At 40.9% G+C, this 26,628-nt stretch overlaps 1 protein-coding gene across 3 annotated transcripts; it reads left to right on the forward strand.

The window, feature by feature from the left end:
• Positions 1–121: 121 nt before the first annotated feature.
• zc3h13 (zinc finger CCCH-type containing 13) lies at positions 122–26,562 on the forward strand. Of its 3 annotated transcripts, XM_081362266.1 has the most exons (22): positions 122–277; positions 1,585–1,731; positions 1,909–2,018; positions 2,112–2,226; positions 2,317–2,428; positions 3,634–3,761; positions 4,634–4,678; positions 4,802–4,980; positions 5,066–5,266; positions 10,290–10,445; positions 11,425–11,783; positions 12,446–12,904; positions 13,134–13,235; positions 15,184–15,399; positions 17,646–18,165; positions 20,025–20,134; positions 20,272–21,510; positions 22,750–23,316; positions 23,408–23,551; positions 24,171–24,371; positions 24,523–24,686; positions 25,698–26,562. In XM_081362266.1, the coding sequence occupies exons 2-22, from the start codon at positions 1,594–1,596 to the stop codon at positions 25,872–25,874; spliced, it is 5,442 nt and encodes a 1,813-aa protein (XP_081218392.1). In that variant the 5' UTR covers positions 122–277; positions 1,585–1,593; the 3' UTR covers positions 25,875–26,562. The 3 variants fall into 3 exon arrangements, with proteins under 3 accessions (XP_081218392.1, XP_081218393.1, XP_081218394.1); XM_081362267.1 differs by lacking the exon at positions 13,134–13,235; XM_081362268.1 differs by lacking the exon at positions 13,134–13,235 and having other exon boundaries at positions 135–277; positions 2,320–2,428.
• Positions 26,563–26,628: the final 66 nt, after the last annotated feature.

The raw sequence follows: 26,628 nt of genomic DNA on the forward strand, positions 1-26,628 counted from the left end.
TTGCTAACTGTATTTTCCATGTATATTGTATTTATTTATTTTTAAAGTAACGGTTTAAACGAAATATAAAACAAACAAACCGAAAATACCCCCTCCAGTTTCCCATAATCCTCCTCTCCTCAGTACTTCGGGAAGCTGTATGTGTGCAGTTTGCGCTGTCTCGCCAGCATCATGACGGCGGCTAAGGGGAAGACCGCTTTGCAAGACTTTTGCATGTGATTAGGAGTTTATCCCCAACAGTCTGTGAAACTGGACTTGACGCATCATTCATATTCGGGTAAAGTTCCTGTTTGTATTTGTTCACGGGTCAATCAGCTGCAGTTTCAGCGGGGTCGTTATCGAGGCTTGTGCTATCAATGTAGGCCGCGCGGCATTACACGCTGCTCTTACCGCGGCATTCTGCGAATGAATGACTGCTTAAAACACGCGAATGATTATAAAACACCTTTTTAGTGAAACCTCGCATGCCTTGCTAGTAGCTATAATATTGTTAACGCACCTTATAGAGAGAGGTAGGCAGTCGCATTTGCACAAATGTGACTATTGTGCTTGTGCGAGTGTTTACAATGAACGGGGCTCCCACGGGAAAACAGGAACTATCAAACAATTTTAAAATTGTGATTTATTATTATTTTTTCTGTCTGAAAAAAGAAAAATATTTAAGTCATGGAAGTTTGTTGTCGTTTTGGAGACGTTAGTTCACAAATAAGTAGATTATAAATGTGTAAATCTCTTAATATTAGGCATTGGTAACTTACCTGATATAAATCTTCCTTTGCAATCTTTGTACAGTTTTAAAAAAAAAACTGGAAATGTCAGGGAAATTCATTGGTCAAAAAGTGTGGAAGCCCACTCATTAAAGTACATAAGACCAAACAAATGAATTATATTGTGAACAATAAATCCCAAAAGCTAGATTTGAAACTGAAAATTTTGGCTACCGGCTCTGATCTCTATTTAGACTAAAGCTATATTTATATAGCCTATATTATCATTGTTGCTGCCATGTTTCAAATCAACACTCCCCTTCCAACGTCACAACACAGGAACTCGTGTCTCATTTAGAATTCCGAGTTTCCCACTTGTAAATATGACTTCAATTGGACGTTCATGTGCTCGGAAGTTGCCATTTCCAGATTTCAGACTCCACCTGAATAGCACAATAATATAGGCTGTAGGCTGAGGTAGTTAGATATGAATGTGACCTTAGAATTAATGTAATGTAATTCATCCAGTGTTGTAGCTGAGAACAAGAGTCAAGACCAAACCCAGAAGAGAGTTGAGTTTGAGCCAAGACATAGTCCACATGCTTCCAAGTACATGACTCAACAGGCCATGTTTTCTTGGTCTCTAACAAAGCCTAGGCCATATTGGTCATGCACTCTGGAGCGTGTGTCTTGAATCGAACGCATCGTCTTCAATCTCTGTCTTGACGAGACCTCAACCCTCTTCTGGTCTTATTCTTGACTCGAACTTGACCATCTTCTGGTCTCTGTAACTTGACTCAGTGAGCTGGTCTTAACTACAACACTGCATTCAGCTTCAAAATGCTGGTGCCTTTTATTTGCCATTTTTCTAATGCAGCCCTGCAGAATGTCCAAGATCAGGCGGAAGGTTACAGTGGAGAATTCAAAGACCATATCGGACAGCAGCAGTAGCACAACCACCCCCTCCCGCAGGCCCAGCGTGTTTGAGAGACTCGGGCCCAGCACGGCCAGTAATGCAGCAGAGGTAGGGATACTCGTCACCCACTATTGAGCAATGGAAACTTGGTGAGCTGCCTACCTAGAAAGTATTTCTGGTGTCTAGGTAGTAGCTCACTGGGTTTAAAAAAATCTTTTTTGGTCCAGGTGGCCTTGTAAAGTGTATAAATGCAACAGACTGTCCCACATTTGTCTTCCCTTGCAGACTCATTGTAGAAACTGGTTAAAAACTGGGAACTGCAGTTACGGTAACACGTGTCGGTACACACATGGAACCCCATCACGAGGAAAAGGCTTCTCTGGAACGTTCAGCAGGTGAGATTCCATTGAAGAGATGCTGTTTCCTAAATGTACCTGCTCAAATTCTTGGCCGAATGCTTGACGTTCTGCATGTGTGCTGGTCTGCAGGTCAGCCGAGAGGCCCCCTGGGGATCTCAGGGAGAGGATGAAGAATAAGAGACAGGATGTAGATGGTGACACACAGAAAAGAGACGCAGACGAACCCACTTCACCTACAACCAGAGTAGGCTGCTCTAACAGCTTACATTTGCTTGGACAATTTGCCATTGTTGATTGTTTTTGGTGAGTTCTTTGACATTTTGTTTCTCATTAGCAGCGAGATTCATCCCGAGGCAGACACAGGGAGAAAGAGGATATTAAAATCACTAAGGAACGCACTCCTGCTAGTGAGGAGGAGACAGCAGATTGGGAAGCCAGTCGTGAAGGTGAAGATTCTCCAAAGTACCCACGAAGTTGATGTATCTGATTAGAAGACATTTAAAGGGATAGTTCACCCAAAAATGAAAATTCTGTCATCAATTACTCACCCTCGTGTCATTCCAAACCCAGAATACTTTTTTTCATCTTTGAAACACATTTTTTTTAAACAAGAATTTTAATCGAGCAGTTTAATCCAAGTCATCTGAAGAGACTTGATTGCTTCATATGAACAGATTTAATTTAGGCTTTTATTCGCATATAAACATTGATCAATGTACACACACAGAGCACATCAAATATGGTAAGTAGAGCTGCACGTTTCAAACAAAGATCACGATTCTCCCACAATTCTGAACAGACAACTAAACAAAACAAAAAAAGTAATTTACTAGAAAAAAAAATACTATTGATAAAAATTTATTTTAATAATTTAAAAAAAAAACAGATCCAATGAATGGCTCAGTGACTCACTCACAAAGACTTCACGAACAAATCTTTTGAATTAATGATTCAATGACATTTTTTTAACTGTCCCTTTTCTCCACTTTCTGATATAACAATGTAATAATACAATCTTTATTTGAAGCATCAAGTTAGTTTCAATAGGTAATTTACTCTATTTTGGTCGCTACTGTAGACTCCACTGTTTATATCTGAGCTATAAACTTTTATCCCAGTACTTCTGTTAAAATGTATTCATTATAACACAGAAATAATGATACTGTGTGGTTGAAAAGACTGTTTTTCTAAGCTGTTTCATTCCTTTACATGAATACCTATACATATTTGTCAAAGGTTTAATAGACATAGCTGAGTCAATCGTGTGGGTGTTTTGAGATCGCAACCTTTTTACGATTAATTGTGCAGCTCTAATGGTAAACTAAACTGTACTTGACATGTTCTTGCATGTCAAGCAAGCACGTTAAAGCTTCCATTTTTGATGTGCTCTATGTATGTGCTTTGATCAGTTTTTATATGTGAATAAGACTAAATTAAAAAAATATCTTCTATTGTGTTTTGAAGATGAATTGTGTTTGGATCAACATGAAGGTGAGTAAATAACAGAATTGTCATTTTTGGGTGAACTTGATGGATGATTGATGAAGGGGTTTTGAATGCAGTACAGTCTTTCCTCTCATCACAGGTAATGCTTCGTTGTCTCCTTGCCTTTTTTTCCCAGCAGTTATATATTTGTCATTGATTTTACTAGATTCCGATAACGGTGACTACGATTACGAGTTATCTCTTGAAATGAAGAGACAGAAGATTCAACGTGAGCTGATGAAGCTGGAACAGGAAAACATGGACAAACGAGAAGAGATCATCGTCAAGAAAGAGGTATATTAGATTGGGTTGCACGTTGCAGGGTCCTCGCGGGTCCTTAAATTCTTAAATTCAGTTATATTAAATTTAAGGCCATAAAAAGTCTTCAATATCTTAAATGATATTAGACTTTTTCTTTATAATTTCAAGATTTCTTAAATTTGGGGATGGAAAAACAGGAATTGCAATAGGACTTAATCTGATAACTAAACTTTCAGAATAAGGGTGCTCCGTTCAAGATTTTTGGGGCCGATTACGATCATTGGAAGCAGTGTTGGCCAATACGATCACCAATACCGATCACTGAATTAAACAGTTCTATTGTATATTATTATTTTAAGTATAAAAAAATTATGAGATGAGAAAGTGTCACGAATTTACAACTTTTTATTAGCAACCAACATGTGAAACATATTCCATTCCCTCTCTTGGCCCTCCTGTTACCCTCAAATTTACCAATATTTTTTACCCACTGGGGTCAATTGGAGCCCAGCAATTTAAACCCACATAATGTTTTTTAGTTGTTTTTTTTTAAACAAAGGTTTGTGTCAGGTACTTTGTTCAAAGTAAAAATGTGGAGCTGTTTTTTTTCTATGAATGTTTATCTGAAGGGAATGGACTGTCCTCAGAAAAGATTTGATGGCATATTCTTTTCATATTACCTCCATATAATGCTTAATAAAGGAGGAATTAGATATAGAGTATATTTTGTCAATCTACATTTGAACTGTAAAGTTGTTTAAATCATGGCTTTTGCAGTCATTTTACTGATTAAAGTGTTACCATAGACATTTTACTGCATTAACTCCAAATATTGAAAGAAGGTTAATGTGAGTTATCCTGAATTTATCAATACAGATAGTAATCTGTATGCATGTTCTCAACAGGAACCAGTCTCCAAAACCAGGACCAGTAGTTCTTCTAAGGACAGGGTAAGTTATTTGAACACAGACAAAAGAAAGTCTAAATTAATGTTCATTTTAGTATTAATTAGCCTTTTATTACTGACTGTTATCTTTGGAGTTTTATTTTGGTGTGCTCTTGATCTGTCTTAGGCTTCTCCTGAGCGCACCAGTTCTAAGGGTTCACCCTCGTCCCGTAAATCCAGCGGCTCACCCAAACATAGAGCAGGGAAAGGTGGGAACTCCGGAAAGAAAGAAAAAAAGTCCTCCACTTCCTCAGTCATCTCCTCTCCAGTATCTGACCAGAACAGGATAGAGGAGACAGACAGCAGGTTAGGAAAATTATCTGCATTTAGTTGAACTTAAACAGATTTTTATCAATTTAAATACTTGACTGCTATTTACTTTTTTGACCAGGTCATCTAAGAGTGGCCATGGAAAAAGAAAAGGGCCACGGACGCCCAGTCCTCCTCCACCTGTCCCTGTTGAGAACCCAGTGATTGGGAAGAAACACAAAAATAAACACAAAAACAAGGAGAAATGTGAGGACAAACCTAAAGAAGGCAAAGAAAGAGGACGAGATGTGGAGAAACACAAAGAGAAAAAAGAAAAGCGCAGGTATGGTCACCTTAAAAAGAAATCCACAAAACATAGTTTCATACATTGTAGTATTGTTAAAGGTCCCATATTGTACACCTTTCTGGAGTTTTATTTAGGTTTTGATGTCCTTAAAGGGTAACTAAACCCTAAACCAACTTTTTTTAGTTAATGATCTGTAAGAATGGGGCTTTATTAGTGCTGTTCATTGATTCGAGTAACTTTTTTGACATTTGGGTATAAAGTGTTTTAATTGTACAATATATGGTGTAAAAACGTCTGAGTGCTGCCCTCTTCAGGTTGAACGGTGGCTACTGCAGTCGAATTTTCCTATTGGATGTTGCGGTACTGCGTGACGTAAGCGGTACTGCGTGACGTAGGCAGGTTCCAGCTCACCACGCCCTCCCTTGGTACGAGCTACCACGCCCTTGGATGAGCTAGCGTAGATTTATCTGTATTTAGTACAGTGGTAGGTGTAGTACAGTCTATGGTGTAGTAGTGTTGCTGGGTGCAACAGCACTGCTGGACTGCATAGCTTTCCAGCAGACTTGGAAATTAGGCGCCAGTGATTGAATGCACTTGGCCTGGAAGACCGTGAGTGTAAAACCTGCATTTTACGCGGAATTGCTTTTCCAACGCAATAGAGGTGGAAATGGGCTTCTCCACACAGCTCGCGCTGAACAGCGACGCAGTGCCAACGCTGCTCCTCGATCCTGCATGGACTCCACCACCGCAGCGGCGTCTTGATGTGAGTGATCATATATATTTTAATCACAATTTATGGTTAGGCTAAAGTAAATCCTCTGGGGTCGACAAACGCGTTGGCGCATTTTGCTGGATTTTTTCACATAGCAGCGGCAAAATATGAATATGCATATAGAAAGCGCGCGCTATTGACATCAACTCGATAATACTCATCAGATGCATATTTACGTCGTCTTGCGACCCTGTGAGCAAACTCTCCATTTTAGACAGTCTGACAGCAGGACTCTCAGGTGCACGCCCCCCCGCTCACGGTTCGTCCCCTGTATCTCCGCTGGGGTCTGCCCACTTTTCTAGCATTTTTCAAATATTGCCAGTGGGTGGAGTCAGGCTCTGACCAGGGGTTTAGTTACCCTTTAAGAATATATATTTGTGGTATAAGTACCAAAAACCATCTCAATATATTTTTACAGCTCCTTTCTCAGGAGCTCTGTTAAGAACAGGTCGATTTTGGCCTGTCTAATTAATATTCATGAGCCTCTCTTCTGATTGGCCTGTTGTTTTCTGAGTGACACACGGCCAGGCCAACCATAGGTAACTAGGGTCATGTATGCTGTAGCCTGCTGTGGCTTGGTGATGCTCACAAGTAAGGTAAATAAAACACCTGTAAAGATGGACATTGCTGAGGGAAATGTTATCTGGCCTTACATGTTCGAGCCGGACTCAGACCCCGAATCGGCGACGACAGGAAACAACCAACCACCTCCTCAAACGCGCTTACAAAAGGATGTTTCAGTTTTTTGTTTTTTTTACTTTTGGCGTTATTGTAAGAGTATTACAAATTGCCATTACATCAATGTTGCTCGCAGATTTAACGTTAACGCTAATTTAAACTGTCTGTAAACAAACTCAGACTTTTGAAATAATGTTACCCATGCAAGTACACTAAACGTTAGTTTCTGTTAGCAAAACAAAAGACACAGAGACTGAGTGAACTCAGTCTCACTGTCTTTAACTCAATAAAAACAACAGGATAGGAAAACAAACAACGCATTTTGTCTTGTTTCCAACAGATGTCAAAGCTTGTGGCAACCATAGACTGTACAAAACAACACGTCAGCATCAACTTAACAACACATTAGTGTTGCATATCCGTTTACAAACTATAATTTCAGATTATGCTGGCTCCATAATGTAACATAAAATGTGTTAGAAGTTTATTTACGGATTGCGAATTTGAGGTCGGACCCAACAATTAGGGACTGCAGCATCTTTGATGTGTAACTTCTTTGAAAAACCGGCATTGAACTGTGCCTGATTGACGAAGCTGTCACTTGTGAAATGTGCAGAACAGACGGTTGAGGTCGAACTAAATTGCTGTGGTATTTCCGAATAAATAAACATTAGCCACTGGTCTCTTATATTAATGTTGTTTGGAAGCCTGTGCAATGTAGTTTCCTGACATCCATCGACTGAACTAGCCTGGCAAGCCAGACCTACATCAAGATGTTAGGTCTGGCAACTCACTATAGACACGGCTCAATCCGAGGGGCGGGATAAACGGCTGTCTTTTTTAAATTCCCTCTGCACGCAATAGGATAGCGCTTCAACCAACCAGAGTCGTTAAGCCCGCCCCGCCTACTCTATACACGACGTGATTGGCCTGACCCAATTTAGGTTTTTGCAGCTCGAAAGTCAACGGAGAGTTGCTAGACTACCCTGGCTGCAAAATACATTTTGCTGCCGCTAGGGTGCGTCTAGATTTCTAGGCTACGACTGAACAGCATTTTCTCGACAATTGTCTGTGTTGTTGTTGCTCAGCAACGGCATGGACGCAGTGTTGTCTGGTGGTTGGGCAAAAGGATGGAGGGACGGTGGGCAGTGCTTGGGGTGGTGACTGAGTAGTTCTGACGTCACATTTTTACGGATGTCACAACGGCTCGTGAAAAGGCACTGCTACTTTATGCAGGCTGTGTGCATTTGTCTGTGGATTGACTGTTTTGAAACTTATATGGTAGTTACATAGCCCCTAGACCTCTGTTATCATGAAAAATTCAGGTAATTTCAGTTTTGACAATATGGGTCCTTTAAAAGTGATACTGAAATTGTAAAAATTGTGATTATACCAGTCTTTCTGCAGTATCAGCAGGATTGCATCTATTTTTTACCATTTGATAAATGGCTGCTTTGAATCCTTCCTCTGCATATTTGTATTTTAACTCTGAGTATATTTATATTTACAATATTACAATATAACCATATATTTATCGTTTTTGCTGTGTTGACAAATCAAAGACATGTCTGTTGAGGTCAAGGGAGTGTGTTCCCAATAGTGGTACCAAAATTGGAACAGATAATCATGAAATAGTTCTGGGTTTGGTACTGACTACTGAGATAATGGTATCGTGACTGTCGGGCCAGTGTGAGCCAGGGCTTTAAACGGGCCGTGCCGGGCTAATAGCCTCCGGCCAGTAGCACCGGGCCCAAAATCTGCTGCATTTCCACTGTCAGGCCAGAAGCTCCACAGCGCTTCACTAAAACATGCCCGTAACACGCCTCTCTGAAACAACGTTACACTAACCTATCATTTCACCAACAAAATGGAAGTTTTATCAGAAAACTAATCAGAAAGAAATCACTGGAAACAGCGTGATCGCCAAACAAACATGATAAAAGCGACCGTTTGCTGGCATTTTTGTTTACTTGAATATTTAAAACCCAAGCATCGATGTTTTACCACAGGTTTACAATAACAAGTGATACATTGATCATAGTGAATTAAAGTATGTAAAAATTGCACATTATTACACATACATAAATTACCGTTAGGTCTATTTCACAAAAGAAAGAGGACAGACTTACTTATTCAGTCAAGGCTCTTTCTGTTTATTTGGTAGTTACAGGACATATTTAGGCTACATCACATTTATAAAGAAAGATAATTCCTACTAATATGCCACCAAAAATATGACCTGAGGAGCTTTAGCACTCTCTCGATTCCCAGTAGGCTACAGATATTTTCAGTCAGAGAAACAGAGGAAGCTCCCGAAAAGAAAGTTGCTTTATTTTATGGTAGTCCAGTGTAAAGAGACGAGACGTAGGCTACTGACAGATAAAATAAAAGCATGATTGTGATAGCCTTTATGATTTGTCTGATTTCTTCAAGCGTTCATATTTACTATGTTTAGTATAGTAAATAGCGTTTAATTGTAAATAGTAAATACTATAATAGTAAATAGTGTTAACGTGCATAGACTTTTGCATCGCGTATAAATATTTCTACCTTATACGGTGATCAGAATCCACATCGGATCACAAACAGAAGGCATTCAAACATGAAAGTGAGATTTAAGGTAAATTACTTTAGAAGTCTTTAATGCTGACAGAATCATCCGGCGCTGCCGTCTCCCGACTCAGGTAAACCCCGCCTCTGTTCATAATCACTCCTCTAGCCCGAGCTGGCCCGCTTTGGACCAAGGTATTCGGCGGGCCAGAAAACCCTGGCCGTTGGCCCAGAGTAAGCCCCGATCAAGCCCCGGAAGTGACAGTGGAAACGCGACTGGCCCTGGCACGCACTAGCACAGTGGAAACGCGGCTAATGTGTTGGGCGGTGCCAATAGCCTTGGACTTCGAGATGAGAGGGTAAAATCAGGCTGTTTCCACTGTTGGGCCAGTAGCCCTGCAGCGCTACCCTAAAACCTGTCCTTAACACGTTTCCATAGAACAACGTCACACAACTAGCTGACTGAAAACTACATATAAAGAGAACACGTGCTTATTCAGTTGCTCGTGCTTCCATTTATTTGTCGCAGGATCGCACAAAGTCCAAAGGCTTACACATTTAGAAAAATATTTATAAAATTAGACATTTGTCAAAGTTCTTTAAAAAGAATTAACATTTCTATTAATTTTCCACCATTATGCGACCTGAGGATGTTTGAGAGATCTCTCCTGTCTCACTACTGTTATCCTTTTAGCCAGGGCAACAGAGGGAGCTCACTGACAGAAAACAGGAGTTGTATGAGTTAACCGGTTAAGTCCCAGTTGGTCTGCTTTGGACCAAGGTATTCAGCGACCAAAAACCCCTGGCAGTTGGGCTGAGGAAGCCCAAACGAGGCCTGATTAAGCCCCGGAAGTACCAAGTGGAAATGCAACTGGCCCTGTTACGTACTAGCACGCTCGCTTTTGGCCCAACAGTGGAAATGCAGCTATTATTTGTTGTATTTGCTCATTTCAATAGGGCTGGGCCAGATTCAGTTGATAGTATCTGCTTTATCGGTGTGTGAAAACAAATGAATATAATAAAACAATATATCAATCTTTGACCTTTCCTTGATTACAGGGACCGATCAGATAGTTCCCACAAAGCCAAACGCTCAATAACATCAGAGGAACGTTCTGGAAGCCTTTCCCCACCCTCCAGGGAAGTGTCTCCCCCAACCAGAAGGAAGTCATCATCCCCCAAGCCCACCTCCCAAAAACAAGCCTCGCAGCAGAGGTGAGAAGAGCTGCACTTAAATAATTGTTAATCCAGTGTCACTTCTGACATATCTTTGAGATATCATTGAGCCTTGCAGTATTTTGATCAGTTAAGTGTCAAATCAAATAAGAAAATTCTAATTCTTTAATATAATTCTTTAAAATACATTTTGGTAAAAAATTGGTCAAAATTGACAGTAAAGTCTTTTACATTGTTACAAAAAACCTTTTTATTCATCAAAAATTAGAATGATTTCTAAAGGTTCATGTGTGACACATCTGATTGGAGTAATGGCTCTTTAGGCCTTGACACACCAAGCCGATGGGCGTCTGTCAGATCAGTTTTTGCGGTGTCAGAGCCAGCCGGTGGCGTTTTGGTCAATTGATCATGTTGAATCAGTGTTAGGCAGTCTGTGAGACCGATCACTCTGATTGGCTGTTCAGCTTTGCAAACCAGTGCACAAGGAGAATAGCGAAAGTGAAGAGTGCACACACAGAAGGCTATTCTAATTTTACATATTAATCTTACCTGAGCATTCCAATACGCAAATATTTTCATAACAGCATGACTGTCCGAAATGAAGAAAGTGATCGACATGATTCATACTCAAAATGGTAAGCAAGAGCTTCTTTGTTTACGGTTTGTATAGCTGCAGTCCTAGTTTTGTTTTCCATTTTGAATGATGAATATAGACTACTGCCACTTGCTGCTATAGACAGTTATTTCCTCTAACACAGGCACAGAATGTTCATGCTAGTTGTCTGTTGTCTTCTGTGTGTTCAAGCTCAATCTTTTGGCCCAAACGGGAGGTGACAGCACAGTCTGCTTTTGTCAGTGCTTGTTCTTTGATGTAGGTTTGGTGTGTCACGGCCTTAAGTCCCTACAAGCTGACAGATATAAGTGGAATATCCTGACGTTTAACTTGCATAACTGTTTTGTTTTAGAGATATATTGTGGGTACAGCTATCAATTTCATCTGATGCGTTTCCTCTCTCAGGTCTAGAACTCCACCCCGTCACCGCCGCAGCCCCTCCCCTCTCTCTCGACAACACCACTCTCCCTCTTCACACTCTGGCTCCTCGGCCCAGAGACACTCCCCATCCCCTCGCCACAGACGGGGTTCTGTCTCTCCTCTTTACCGAGACCTTCCTCCTCCATCCACATCCTCACCCCCTCCCGCTCAGTCTTCACGTCGCTCCCGCTCTCCACTTACCCCCCAGAGAGACCCCTCACCAACACCCGCCCATCGCAGGTCCAGCCCCAGTGCCAGTCACCGCTCGCAGGGCAGGGAGAGGGGGAGAGCAGAGCGAGACAGGAGTCCAGCACTGCAGGAGAGGCGGCATGAGCGCAGAGATGGTGAGAGACACATATTTATATATTACACAGTCATTAGAGAGTATTTGGCTTTTGATGTTAATGACTTGCGAACAAATGAGCCAATTCTTTTTTTTAATCAGTCCATCCATAAAGTCAGTGACTTGTTCAGAGCCTCAGCTGACTGAACTGACTTCATTGAAACACGGCACACAATCAAAATTAACTGGGAACCATATAACAAATCCTTTTACGTTCATGACACATGCATTATTCTATTTATTGACTGGTTCCTATGACAAAATGCAAGTAAAAATACACTACCGTTCAAAAGTTTGGGATTTGTACAATTTTTAAAATTGTTTTTGAAAGAAGTCTATTATGCTAACCAAGGCTGCATTTATTTGATCGTAAAAACAGAAATATTGTAAAATATATTATTACAATTAAAAATAGGCCTACCTGTTTGTATTTCAATATATTTTAAAATGTATTTATTCCTGTGATGGTAAAGCTGAATTTTCAGCAGCCATTACTCCAGTCTTCAGTGTCCCATGATCCTTCAGAAATCATTATAATATTCTGATTTGGTGCTCAAGAAACATTTTTTATTATTATCAATGTTGAAAACAGTTGTGCTGCTTAATATTTTTGTGGAAACGGTGATACACGTGATGGAAAATTAATTTCCTTTCTGCCCTTAGAGAGCCGCGGGAAACGTGAGAAAGACAGCAGCCGTGATGAGCGAGACTACGATATCGAGCAGAGTTCTTCCCGAGATGAGCGTGATTGCAGGGACAGCCGAGACCGCCGCAGTGAACGGGATAGACGAGATGTCCGAGAAGATCGGCAGCACCGCGGGGAGGTCAAAGACACTCGGGATGCCCGTGCAGCAGCAGAAACGCGAGACCGTTCAGGACGGGAATCCCTGGAGCATAGGGAAAGGGACCGGGAAAGGGAAAGAGAAAGAGAGAGGGAAAGAGAGAGAGAAAGAAATGAACCCCATAGAAAGAAGGATACAACAACCCAAGAGGAAAGGAATTATGGAAGAGGACATGGAAGGGAGGAAATGAGAAATGAGAGCAGAGTGGACAACAGGAACGAATCCCGAGCTGAAAGAACAGGCAGAGGGAGGGGCCGTGGATCAGACGCCACAGAGAAAGGTGAGAAGATGCTTGCTCACATTCTTTGTCAGCTACATCCAAAAAACTGTGACGATATTAGAATTTCGCTACATGGTTATTGTGGCCAAAAGAATTCACGATAACAATATTATTGTGATATCTATAGAAATTTTGAAATTAATGATTAATGATATCAGTTGGGGCTGTGTGATTAATCAGAATTGTTTTTCAATTTCGATTTTTGGCTTCCAACGATTCTGAAAACAAGATAATCGAGGTAATACGATTATTGTGCCGCATTCCCTCCAGCCAGCACACCTTCCTTTCCTTCAAAGTGCTCTCAAACTTAACCTCCAAATCAGCCAAATAAGTGAGTATTGTAAAATGGTGTCTACTGTAACTGTGGGACGTGTTTAATATTAAACAGTGTTATTAAAAGCACATTAAGCTGCTAAACACTGTTCCCTAGGTGGCATTCTGTGTGCGCAAGTCGAAGGCGAATGCAGATAAGCAAATGGGCTTCGCATACGTGCCTAAATGCGCACACACAAAAATGTCAAAATGCCTTTTTGGAGAGTTCTCACCAGGTCACTAGGGATGCACCGAAAGTTCGGCCTGCGAAAAAAATATCGGCCAAAAATGTCATTTTCAGTTTTTGGCCTAAAGAGAAAAAAGGCCGAAAATGTCTGTCGCCTCGCCCCTCAGTGGTCAGCACTCAGGTTTCACAGCATTTTTTTGTAACTTTGCGTGTGGCTCCGCTTCCATAGATGCACAACTTCAAAGCGTCTCTGACCAGGCAGGTAAGTCTGTACCGGAACCCAGTTTGCTCTGCTCAATGTTCACGGCCCAAGCGAACGTTCCACTCAGGTGCCACCCATGCTTACCGGAAAAGCAAAATCTGCTCGAATAACCTGCCGACATGAAATTTCTCTGTAGTAAACTGTTCTGTTTGCAATAGCCCTATACTGTGCTGTAACGTGGTAGAGCTGTGCTTGGCAGTGCTGGTAAAATGATGCTACTATCTCATTATATCTGATAATAATAGCTTTGCCTTTGTTGGACTATACTATTATTTTGATAATTGGTCAAAAAATAAATCTGTTTCTGTTGCATAGAACTGAATGAAAAATATTATATTGATAATTAATATTATTTTAATATATTTCTGTCCAATTTTGGTGTTACTTAAAAAAAATATCGTTATATTATTTTATTGGTTTGTATTTTTTTAAATTCAGATTCAATAAAATGACTGAATTTAATTAAAGTAATAGCCTAATACAATTATACGAAAAAAATCATGACAAATTAGAAATTATTTCGGTTTCGGCACATTCGTTTTCATTTCTGTGCATCCCTAGTATTCACACAAACACAGTGGGTAATGTCTTAAATAAACATACACAGTTGAGAAAGAGATCCGTGCATTAGCTCTTAAAGTGACAGCAGCCTAATAAACCTGCAGTCTGTCATTAATGATAATCAAACAAATGCCAAAGGAAAATCACTCCCTGATCTTGACTGAATAGCTTTAATAAGGATTAATCTATATTTAATGTGTACAGTAAGACTTTGCAGTGTTATATGCATTTTTTGTTATTACTTATCTGAATACCATTGTTAATACATCTTCTGTTCTGTTGTATTTTATTTGTCCCGTTTGGTTTGTAATTCGTTTCTTTGCTGACTGTTTACTTGTATAATGTAATTATTTTGAGGACCTTTTTCTTACATAAATTAACCTAGTATTAGTTTTGCTGATGTATCATAATTGTGAAATTTGAATACTCATGTAGTGAAATAAGACTTTGATCGTGATTTCAGTATTGACCAAAAATAATCATGATTTTCGCCATAATTATGCAGCACTAATGTCAGTCAAATTCTTTAAATTTCAATTTAAGATAAATACTGACAGTGAATAATTTGATATATCGTATATGCGTAGGAATAACTTAATTTTTTCTTTTTTTTTTATATTATAGTAACAGTAATCTTTCTGGTACATTGCAACACGCCTAAATCCTAAAACAAGCTGTCAATTGTGTTGCTAAATTACTTTAGCTGTTTTTACACATCAGAATCCTGTCTTGCTCTTGTCCACAGCAAAAATACCACTTTAAAGTTTAAAAAGATGCACTTGCAAGCTGGAGGAGCGCTTCAGCTTGAAAAATGCTAATTGAAAGCAATGTTACACATACTTTTCATTAAATGTAACAATAATTAGCTACTTTTTAAGGATTAATGGAATAAAATGAGCTCTTGAAAATTTTATTTAAAATACTCAGGCAGAGGATGTGATGAATTTTGTGTTTCAGGTACATCTCGTGGTGGTAGAGCATCACAGACTGACGCTAGCAGTGCTAGTGGGCATGACAGCTGGGAGTCCCGCAGCAGTGGGCTGAGAGAGAGGAGCTCAGAGAGGAACACTGATCGCGATCGCTATGACAACGACAGACCGAGAGGAGAACAGCCCAGAGATGAACGGCGAGGAGGACATGCAGAGAGAGATCGCCGTGACAACAGAGAAAGAGGTGACTGATAAGCAAGACATGCTCCTATTATTGGCAGATACCAACTTCTGTGGCCCTGCTATTGGAGAAAGCGTAAAGGCCCCGATATACCTCAAGCGAAATCGAAGAACAAACTGGTGCGATGTCAATTTGAACAAAATCAGGCCAAGTTTGTTTTGTGTTTGTTTCAGCAGTTTGAAACAGTCTAGCTGTAAATGCCTCCGAAATACCATTGGTTCGTGGCGATTATGTAATAGGTGGATGTTAGGGGTGGCACGGTTCACAAAACCCACGGTTCGGTTCGTATCACGGTTTTAGGGTCACGGTTTTCAGTTCTGTACGGTTTTTGTTGTTATTTTTTCTTTTAATCTTTAACACTCCAAAGATTTACTTAAGCATATGATATAGCTTAATTATCTGATTATTAATTAATGTATTTCATAAATGGGGCGTGTTTGCAAAACGCAGCTTCTCATTTCCCATTCCAAAGTAATATAGTGAGTGAGTGAGTGAGCGGTTACTGTGAGAGAACTTTCAGTGGCCCTGGAGGTCCATCCATCTGTAGTGAGAGCTACGTGGGCTGTGTTGGACAGTTCTTTGTCAATTTCTCCTCGTGTCTCGTCATCATAAGCGTAATTTGCGGGTGGGACATGTTCCCACCACTTTTTGCCGGGTCGATACTATCTCGCAGCACGGATGTTCCAATATACAAATAAATAAAACATCTCCAGTTAACTAGCAAAGTATTCGTTTCGTTCGTTTGTTAAATAAGAAGCAATCTAGCGCTGAAATGTGGTTTTTTTTTTTTTTTTTTTTAATCAAGTGATCAAAGTGCTCGTTGGCGCTGATACCGTGTTCTCTTGTGGAACACGCCGCAGCGGCCGCACATTCTTCACTCGGACGCGCGCTTCAATCCGTTGAGGAGACTCTACTCTATTCGTTCCGGCGAAATCACAACACAAAATTCACACAAATCTGTCCCTGCTTGATATACAACCACTGATAAACATAATCGGTTTTGATGAAAAAGAAAAAAATATATGAGTGCGGATTAGATCTCAGAACCTATGACACGCTTGGCAAAAGTTCTGCCACTGGACCATTAAAGTACATACGTGAAACAGTCGATCTATGTATTTATTCACGTGAAAAAAACAACATATAGTGGAGTAGATCTCATTAAATGTCTAAGTAAACCCAGTGTACTATTTAAATCGATTGCTGGACATCGTAATGTTATTCTACATATGTCTGATTTATGATTTAGCATTGTATTAGCGCGGGCAAGAGGCTACATTGCGCATGCGTCGAACCGTGCGACGCACACACGCTCCGAACCGAGACAAGCGAACCAAACGGTTCGGATGTTTTTTCATGTACCGTGCCACCCCTAGTGGATGTGCTCTGAGGCTCCGCCTTTGACGTGGAAATCTTCTCCGGTTCATTTCTTCTGTTCAGTCCCTCGAGGTCAAATATCCACGATTAAAAACATGAACACTGGAGAGCCGCTTTATTGTAGAAATTGAAGTTGTATTACTAATTGAAAGAGACACTGACACTGTTTTTGAATACAATAAATGCCTTAAAAGCTCAATCCAAATCAGTCAAATCATGTAACGTGACTGTCGTAAAATGCAGTCTATTGTGGGACATGCTTTATTTTAAAAAGAGTTAAGTGCATTAAACTGTGAAAGAGACTGATTCCCGCACGCTTTCTGTGTGCACGCTGTGAGATGGAGCAGAACACGGATGAGTAAAGTATACTTGGGGTTTCAGGCGGTCTTACATTCGATCTTAAAGCCTAATGCAAATATCTGCTGCTGTTTGTGTCATTAATGTTAAACAAAAGGCAGACAAAATCACTCACTGCTCTTAACTGAATAACTTTAGTAGTTATAATCAGAATCAATGTATATTTTAATTCGTAAAGTGAAGACTATGCAGTTGGGCTGTGAATCTTTGGGTAGACAGCAAATTGATTTGATTCACGATTCATTGGTTTTCGATTCAAGTCAGAACGATTCGAGGCGATTCACATTAAAATTCGATGCGATTCGATTCTGCATTTTTTTTATATATCCATTCATAGGATTATTTAAATGCTTCCCCTAATGTGTTAAGTCAGGGAGCGAACTACACAGCGGCCTTCAAGGGCTCCGAGATTGGGGGGTCAAAACTTTGAATTAAGTGCATACGTTTGTGAACTATTCCTTTAACATCAGAGCAACTTTTTGTGGTGTTGATGGAAATTTGTCTTTGTTCGACAGAACAAAGAGCGCCCTCTCCTGGCCGCCAGCAGAGCCGCGGCGAGGACCTTGAGCGTGAAGAAAGGAGAGATGATCGAAGGAACGATCGAGGGGATGATAGACGAGACGACCGCACCCGTGACAGAGAGAAGGACAGGGAAAGAGAAAGAGAGAGGGAACGGGAAAGAGAGAAGGAGAGAGAGAGGGAGAAAGAGCGGGAAAGAGAGGCTGAAAGGGAACGTGAGCAAGTCAGGGAGAGGGAGCGGGAGAGAGAGAAGGAAAGAGAACGAGAGAGGGAGAGGGAGGAGAGGGAAAGGGAGCGGGAAAGAGAGAGGGAGGAGCGGGAAAGAGAGCGAGAGGAGCGAGAGAGAGAAAGGGAACGAGAAAGAAAGGAGAGGGAACGGGAGAGGGAGCTAAGAGAGAGGGAAAGGCAGAGGGAGTGGGAGGAGAGAGAGAAAGGGAGGGAAGAAAGGCGGGACAGAAGAGATGAGCCACGAGACGACCGCTCTGCCCGAGATGCTCATGAAGAGAGAAAGAACACGTAAGTGCTGTAGTGTAATTGGTCACATTTTAAGTACAAACTCTGTGGAATACTTGTGTTGAGTAAATATTACTGCATGGCTGCTAAAATGTTTAACACTTCGTTATTCATAACTACATACTGGTGGTACTTTTTAAAATCATTTTACAGCGTCTTTCTTATCGTAATAAGGTAACACCATTTTCTTTCTGATGATTAGCCAATAATTATTCTTCATGTTATTGGCCATATAAAATTAAAATGTGTCTTTATCTACATAAATTAAAAACTAAAGTTCTACAACTGAATTGACATCACATCATTGTGAAAAATGGTTGTTCATTTTGAGATTTGCCAAAGATTACAACACCTTTAATTGATTTCAAAGGCCATTTAAATGTAAAAATACAGGAAAATATCAATTTAAAATATCCAGTATCAGAGATATGTATCTAATATCAACTGATACCAGTACATTTAAATATCTCTAACAACAGCCGATAACCAGTATATTGTATTAATATATCATGCATTCCTATTTAATCATATTTTAAGTCCGAAGCTAATTTGCTCCACCTTGCAACTTAATGTTTGGCTATGGAAATAGAAAAAGTTATCTTGCAGACGACTTCAGTATTAATTTAGTATTATGGTGAACACAGACATAATTTATCTCTTACATACACCTAAAAGCTCGGAAGTTTTCTAATAAAGCAGTATGTTTTGTGATACTGACAAAATGACTGTACACTTGCACAACTGCTCAAAACTTTGGGGTCAGTAAGAAATACTAAGGGGCCTTTCACACCTACCTTGTTTGGTCCGGATTTTCGGACTTTTCAGTTTGATCCGAATCATAATTACAGGTGTGAAACCTCCCCCGGACCACGGTCCGGACCAAACAGACGAATTTGGTCAGACGAAAAGAGGTAGTCTCGGTCTGGATCAAACTGAACAAAGGCTTGGTTCCTTTCTAGTGTGAAAGCATTTTCTGTATGGTTCGGACTTTCAGACCATTTACAGGAAGTTCCGGTGGTTCTCGCAGGATTGCTTGCAGTCTTCTCCTCCTTTCTTGCCAGCGAGGATGGACATTTGGCAAATTTGAACTAGCCAAACTCGTTGGTGCTGAAGGGAGTAATGCCGTAATAATAACAGTATAGTGGCAACGATATGCGTCTGTTCATTCATTCTTGTCAAAGTTACGTCAGACGCACGTCTGTTTACAAACCAATCAATGTCAAGATGCAGCCCACATAGATGATGATGACAGGACGCAAGTACGTCATGTAAAGTTCTTTAGTGCGCTCGCATAATTGCAATGTGAAACCCAACCAAAACTTACTGAATGTATAAAATGTATCAAAACGTGAACTTTGATTCGGACCTTGGTGCGGACTTTCATGTGTGAAAACGCCCTATGTAACACTCAGTTTGTGAAGAAATTAATACTTTAAAAAAAGATGCATTAAATTGTTTCAAATAAATTCTGTATTTTTTTTTTGTATCTTTCCTGCAATCCTAAGTCATAGTTTAGTGTATCATGGTTTCCACAAAAATATTAGGCTAATCAGTACTACTGTTTTCAACATTGATAATAATATTAAATATTTTCTGAGCACCAAATCAGTAATGATGCTGAAAATCCAGCTTTGCCATCACAGGAATGAATTACTTTTTAAAATATATTAAAATAAAAAGTTATTTTAAATTGTAATATTCTACAATATTATTTATCTTACTTTTCTGTATTTCTGATCAAATAAATGCAGCCTTACTTAGCATAAGACACCTTTCAAAAACATTACAATTTTTACAGTAGTGCACAAAAATAGACTTTCTCAGGTTTTTTAAGAACTGTCTGCCCTTCTGTTTGCTTGCAGCCGTAAGAGACATCGTGCTGAGAACACTCCCAGTCCACGGCCATCTCCTAAAAGAGGGCGAGAGGTTAGCCCTGCAGACAGTGACGGTTACAACAGCACGGAGGAGAAAGGTAAGACTTCAACTGAGCAAGTGCAAGGTTATGTTTTCTCCCCTTTGTGAAAACATGCACTTGGCATAACCTGGCTCATAGGTGTATTGTGCACATATGCAGAATATTTGCACATAAAATGTATGGTTTTGTTTCAGGCGAAAAGCACCGACTGCTGAGTCAAGTGGTTCGTCCTCAGGAGACCGCTCGCTCACCTGTCCGCTCCTTTACTGATGAAAAACCCAATCGCTGGAAGGATGAAGAGCGGCGTGGCGATAAAAAAGATGGCCGTGGCCGACATGAGGAGGTAGATTCCCGTGGTGAGAGAGGAGCAGGAAGAGGAGCAGAACGACGTGGAGAACAAGCTCCAGACTTTTCTGCTACGGTCATCTCTGACTCCAGGAGGGTAAAAGAGCAGAGGGACCTCCCTTCTGCCGCCCTCACTCCTCCTCCCATGGAGGAGAGAGACCCTTTACCAGTAGTTCATGAGGAGGGAAAGAAAAAGACTAAATCTCAGAAGAAAAATCTGAAGAAGAACCGTAAAGAGGAGGAAGGGGCATCTGGAGAAGGAGACCGTAGTAACCCTGAGCCCCCGCCCTCCTCCACTGTGGCCGAAGCCCCCCAGGCTCTCCTCTCACCTCGCAAGATACCCAAGAAGAAAGCCTTAGAAAGGAAGCGCAAGCGCTCACGAGGTCCCGAGTCGGATGTTTCTGAGGACGAGCTGGTAGCCCAACCCCCCGTCAGCAAGAGACGACGAGGCCCACGTACACCCCCGCCAATCAACAAGGATGACCTTCCCTCCCAGAGGGCTTTAATGGCTGGACAGAGTTCTTTCCCAGCTAAACTGGAAGCCAACTTCAGTGACTGGTCTGATGAAGACGTACCAGAGCGAGGCGAGAGCTCCTCTGCCTCCCTGCCATCCGATAGGCCTCCGGAGAGGTTGCTTCCTTCAGAGCGTCTCCCCAGAAGGGGTGCACGTGGCGGGGTCCGGGACCGTACGGACCCCCCAATCGCCCCGCTGCTCCCTGACCCTCCGATGCTGATACAGTCTCTTCCTTTACAACCGTTACTGCCACAACACATGCTGCGTAAACCACAGCAAGCAGACATGCAACAGCAGCGTAGCAGTAGCATGGGCAGCAACCAAAGCCGTGCGTCTTCGCGAAGACTACGCTCGCCCTCCAATGAGTCGGCTCACCGGGATGAAGGCCCTCAGGGGCTTAGGCCCCGCAGAGGACTTCTCCAAGGTGGCAATTCCCGGGAGAGAGACAGAGAACGGGAGAGGGAGAGGGAACGAGAGAGGGAGAGAGCAGCGGTCAGTGAACAGATGGGAGGAGAGAGAAAGTCGAGGATTGATCAGCTTCGGAGAGGAGAACCCAGTCGGAGTACTTCCTCAGGTGAGACTCCTCAGAAGATTTAAGATTCTTAGTATTCTTCTTAGTATTTTTGTTGAAAAATATTTTTTGGGGTGGGAATTGTTTTGAATCTCACATTTAGTTTAACCAAAAATGAAGGAAACTAGTGTCTCAGAATGCCTGTGTGGGAAGATTGACAAGCGATCAAAACAACATAGTATATACAAAATATACTACATGAGGAAAATCAGCCTTTTTTTTATTCTCAGTATTTAGTGATTTGGCATTAGATGAAGGATATTTTCACTCGCTATCACAAGCAGGTCTTGTTGTAAGTTACCACAGGAACCGATTGAACGTGCTTAGAATGTAACCGTACACAATATGCATTGATAAAAATGGCAAGATTTAAAACTAACAAAAAATGTTGTGTGAAAGAATACCTAAACAGTTGTTATTGTAAATGTTTTAAAGGAGAACTCCGGTCAATTTTAACATTGAGCTCATTTTTTTGTACATTTGGAGTGCTGTCAATACAGAGAACAACGACAAAAATCGGTGTTGCCTACACCGTGTTATCCTGTTTTTAAAATGTGCACCCTGTTGACTTCAATGGGGCAAGTTTTAAACCTGTTTTTAGCCTCTTAACATCCTTGATGTGTCATTACAAGTGCACAGCTAATGTGAGTGATTCCTTCAGAGTGAACACGGTGAATCTGACTGCAGTAGATGTGAAAGATATGTATAAAAATTGTTATTTAAGCCAGCGCAAATACCTGTGTTTACATCCTGTTTTCGGTTGAAGTCCATAGTAGTCGATTGCCGAGTTCACGCGCATAGGTTTAGTTACCTATGATCACGCGCGTGAACTCGGCAATCGATTACTTTGGACTTCAACCGAAAACAGGATGTAAACACAGGTATGTGCGCTGGCTTAAATAACAATTTTTATTCATATCTTTCACATCTACTGCTGTCAGATTCACTCGTGTTCACTCTGAAGGAATCACTCACATTAGCTGTGCACTTGTAATGACACATCAAGGATGTTAAGAGGCTAAAAGCAGGTTTAGTACTTGCCCCATTGAAGTCAACAGGGTGCAAATTTTAAAAATAGAATAACTCGGTGTAGGCAACACCGATTTTTGTCGTTGTTCTCTGTATTGACAGCACTCCAAATGTACAAAAAAATGAGCTCAATGTTAAAACTGACCGGAGTTCTCCTTTAATGTTGAGGTTTTGAATTCTCTAAAACATGTACATTTTTATCTGCTTGCACAGACCGGCAGGACTCTCGGAGTCACAGTTCTCGTCGTAGTTCACCAGAGTCTGAGCGCCAGGCTCGCTCCAGAGCCGGCTCCTACGACAGCCGTGAACGTGACCGAGAGCGGGAACGAGATCGTGAACAGTTGGATCGAGAGCGTGAGAAAAAGGATCACCGTCAGCTGCAAAATCAACAAACCCAACAGAGAGATTGGGAACCTGAACCTCGTGAGTGGGGTGGGCGGGGCAGAGAGCCCCTCCTCCGTGGCAACCGGGATCCAATGAGAGAGAGAGACTTGCGGGAGATGCGCGATAGGGAACGACTCTTGCCTGAAGGGCTGCTGGCACATGAGCGAATGGATCGTGAGCGTGGTGAAAGGGACCGTGAGCGTGAACGGGAAAGGATGCTTCCGTTTGACCTTCAAGCTCATCGGGAACCAAAGAGCAGAGGTGAAATTAAGATGGAGAGGGGAGAGTATGAACCTCTGTTACCCAGAGAAGCCCTCATGGATGTAGATAAACCAGCCGACAATTCACATCTGCAAGGGGAAACATCTGAATTAGAGAAAATGGATAGTCTTGATGGTAAGTCTCCCCCACCACTATTTCTCACTATAGTCTGAAGTATAAGAAGATTGTTCAATTTTACCTAATGTGCGTGTGTTTTTTCATTCAGAAGAAGAGGATGGAAAAGGGGAAGATGTGCAGTCTGTTGTGTCAGGTGGTGAGGAATATGAGCCAATCAGTGATGATGAACTGGATGAGATTCTGGCAGACAGTCAGAAGAGGGATGACCAACAAGATGAAGAAAAGATTTCTGGTACGCAACACCACAAAAAGTATAGTTCACTTCAAAATGAAAATTCTGTCATCATTTACTCACCCTCAAGTTGTTTCAAACCTGTATGAATTTCTTTCTTCTGCTGAACACAAGGGAAGATATTTTGAAGAACGTCAGTAACCTAACAGTTGATGGACCCCATTGGCTTCCATAGTGGGGAAAAAAAATACTATGGAAGTCAATGGGGTCCATCAACTGTTAGGTTACCGACGTTCTTCAAAATATCTTCCTTTGACTGCACACTCCGCGACCCACTCAGAACGGTCTTGCGACCCACCAATTGAGAAACACCTACCATAGTGAAAAATATGATTGAATGCAAAACATGCAAGTTGTGACTATAACAACGAATGGACATTCTAGCAAAAAAAAAAAAAAACATCACATCTGGCCACACGTAACTTTTTCAGTTTGAACAGTTGATTAAATAAATTAAGAAAAACAAAAGATTTAAAAGTATACACAAATTCCTATTTCACAAACTAATACACACACTGACAAAGCCATAAGCATGTATAACTAAGCAATGTCCATCTCAAAAATCCTCTATCCCACATTCGAACTGTTTATAATATACCATTTGCATGTTCTGTTTCAGGGCCTCTGGATGTGATTGATGTAGACTGGTCCAGTTTGATGCCCAAGCAAAAACAGGAGCCCAGAACTCCCGGGGCAGCGCTGCTGCGTTTCACCCCAGGGGCTGTGCTCCTCAGAGCAGGAGTGTCCAGACGCTTAGCTGGGCCTCAGCTCCTTGCCAGAGTTAAAGAAGTGTGCTCCAGAGAGTTGGAAGACCCTAAAGGTGAATGTGCAAATCTACCTTTCAGTGAATGCTCCAGTTTTAGCTCTACAGATAGCAGATGTATTGAAAATAATTTTTGTGGTAATCAATTGTAGTTATACAATTTTGGGTATATAACAAGTGACTTGAATCTCAAAATATGAATCCATAGATGCTGATAAACTCTTAGAGCATGATCTGGGTGCTCTGAACATGGCTGCATACAACAGACGAATGGAGAGGGCCAACCTACTGAGGAGCCTGGGCCCTTGCTGCAAGGCGCTGTGTGCTCGCCGAGACATTGCCATACGTAGACAGCTCCTGAAAAATGACAAGGTGCTCTTATGGTCTTTAATTGGGGCCACCTCTTTTGTAAAACTTGGGCTTTCTGAAACTGTATTGAGAAAGTGAGCTCTATTCTGGAACTATCTACTTAGTCAGGATTTTCAACGATTTCAACAACGGCCCCAATTTCCTACACCACTTTTAAAGGGCACCTATTATTACTACAAAGCAGTCTTCATTTACTCCTGACATAGAGCATCATGGCAGTAATGAAAGGGACATTTGCATTTAAAGGGACACTAACAAAAACGGCGTGTTTTTGCTCATCCTCAAAAAGTGGCAATTTTAACATGCTATATATGAAGTTTCAGTTCAAAATACCCCACACACTCTGGGGACATCAGAGACTTATTTTAAATCTTGTGAAAATGGGCATAATAGGTGCCCTTTAAGCTGCAAAGAAGTCTAAATTTAACGTGATGAGATAAAACGACTGTAACACAAAGTAACATATATGCACTGCAGTTTAACAGTTTGGGGTTGACAAGATGTTTTTGAAAGAAGTCTCTTATTCTCATTAAAGCTGCATTTATTTGCTCAAAAATACAGTAAAAACAGTAATATGGTGAAATATTACAATTTAATATAACTGGTTTCCATTTTAATGTTTTGCAATGTAATTAATTCCTGTGATGGTGAAGCTGAATTTTTAGGATCATTACTCCAGTGTTCAGTGTCACATGATCCTTCAGAAATCATTCTGATATGCTGATTTGATGCTCAAGAAACATCATTGTGCCTAATGTTTTTCAGGATTTTTTTTTTAGAAATAGAAAGTTCAAACGCATTTATTTGACAGTCTTGACTGTCACTTTTGATCAAATTTTATAAACACCGAATAAAGGTATTAATTTCTTTCAACAACAACAACAAAAAAAACTTATATAAATCTCATCTTGTGAGGGGTGCTATTTGTGTGGAATGTATCAGTGAAGTGTTGCTAATCATTACCATTGTACGTGATTCAGCGTTTGGTTTAATGCTTCTGTATTCCTGGTGTAGGGCACAACCAAGCAGATCTACACCAGCGCTCCAGTGGTGGACAATGAACTTGTGCAACTGAGTTTGCGTCTCTTCAAAAAGAAAATGGCTTCCAGCCAGTCGAGTGGACAGGAGAAGACTGATTCCGCCTCTGCAGCCCTACAGCTCAGCACACCAGCAGAGCTGTGCGTCTCCTGAGCACGCTCAGTGAGTACAGTCGGAAAGAACTGATCTCAGATCGCTGTTAACCCATACTACCAACGATTATTATAACACACTGAAACTGCTTTTAAATCAGTTCTGATGGAGGATTGCTGCCCTAAACCTCAAAGGAACCACAGAACCATAGAGACTGGAAATACTAGCCTGTGGAGATGCTGTCTAAGGTTTCATGACCCTTGAACTTTGAATCAGAAGTGATAATTATGTACTGCATAAGAACTTTGTCATTTAGAATTGTTTTAGAGAAGGTTTTTTGTAACGTCAGATGTGTGAACAACGGTTGCTGAATGTTTGTGAGATATATAATGGGTACTGAAGATGTACAATAAAATGACCGTACCTATTTGTCATATGCATCTAACTTTTGTTCCCCTTGTTTGTCTGCTTTGTTTTGAAACATTTTTGTGATCGGTCTGTTTCAGCACCCTTGTTCTCAGTGGTTCCTTGTTTTATTAAAAGATGATTCAAGAAAATGTGGTTTTGTGACGCTTGCATCAACCTTGCTTTAAAGTGCTATCTGTTATTATAAGACTATAAAATATTATTACAGACGTAGAATATTTTATATCCCATACATTATATTGGTAGTAAATATTAACAAATGGGTGTATTCAAATATTGGCTTGTATTATTGGTGATATTAAAAGTGAGAATTGCAATATCTAATTTACAGAGCATGTCATTTTCTGACATGATTTTTATGCGATGACTTCACTGTCTTTGCTTCATT

This window comes from Scardinius erythrophthalmus (genome assembly GCF_964197995.2).
Source record: "Scardinius erythrophthalmus genome assembly, chromosome: 3".
Lineage (NCBI taxonomy): Eukaryota > Metazoa > Chordata > Actinopteri > Cypriniformes > Leuciscidae > Scardinius > Scardinius erythrophthalmus.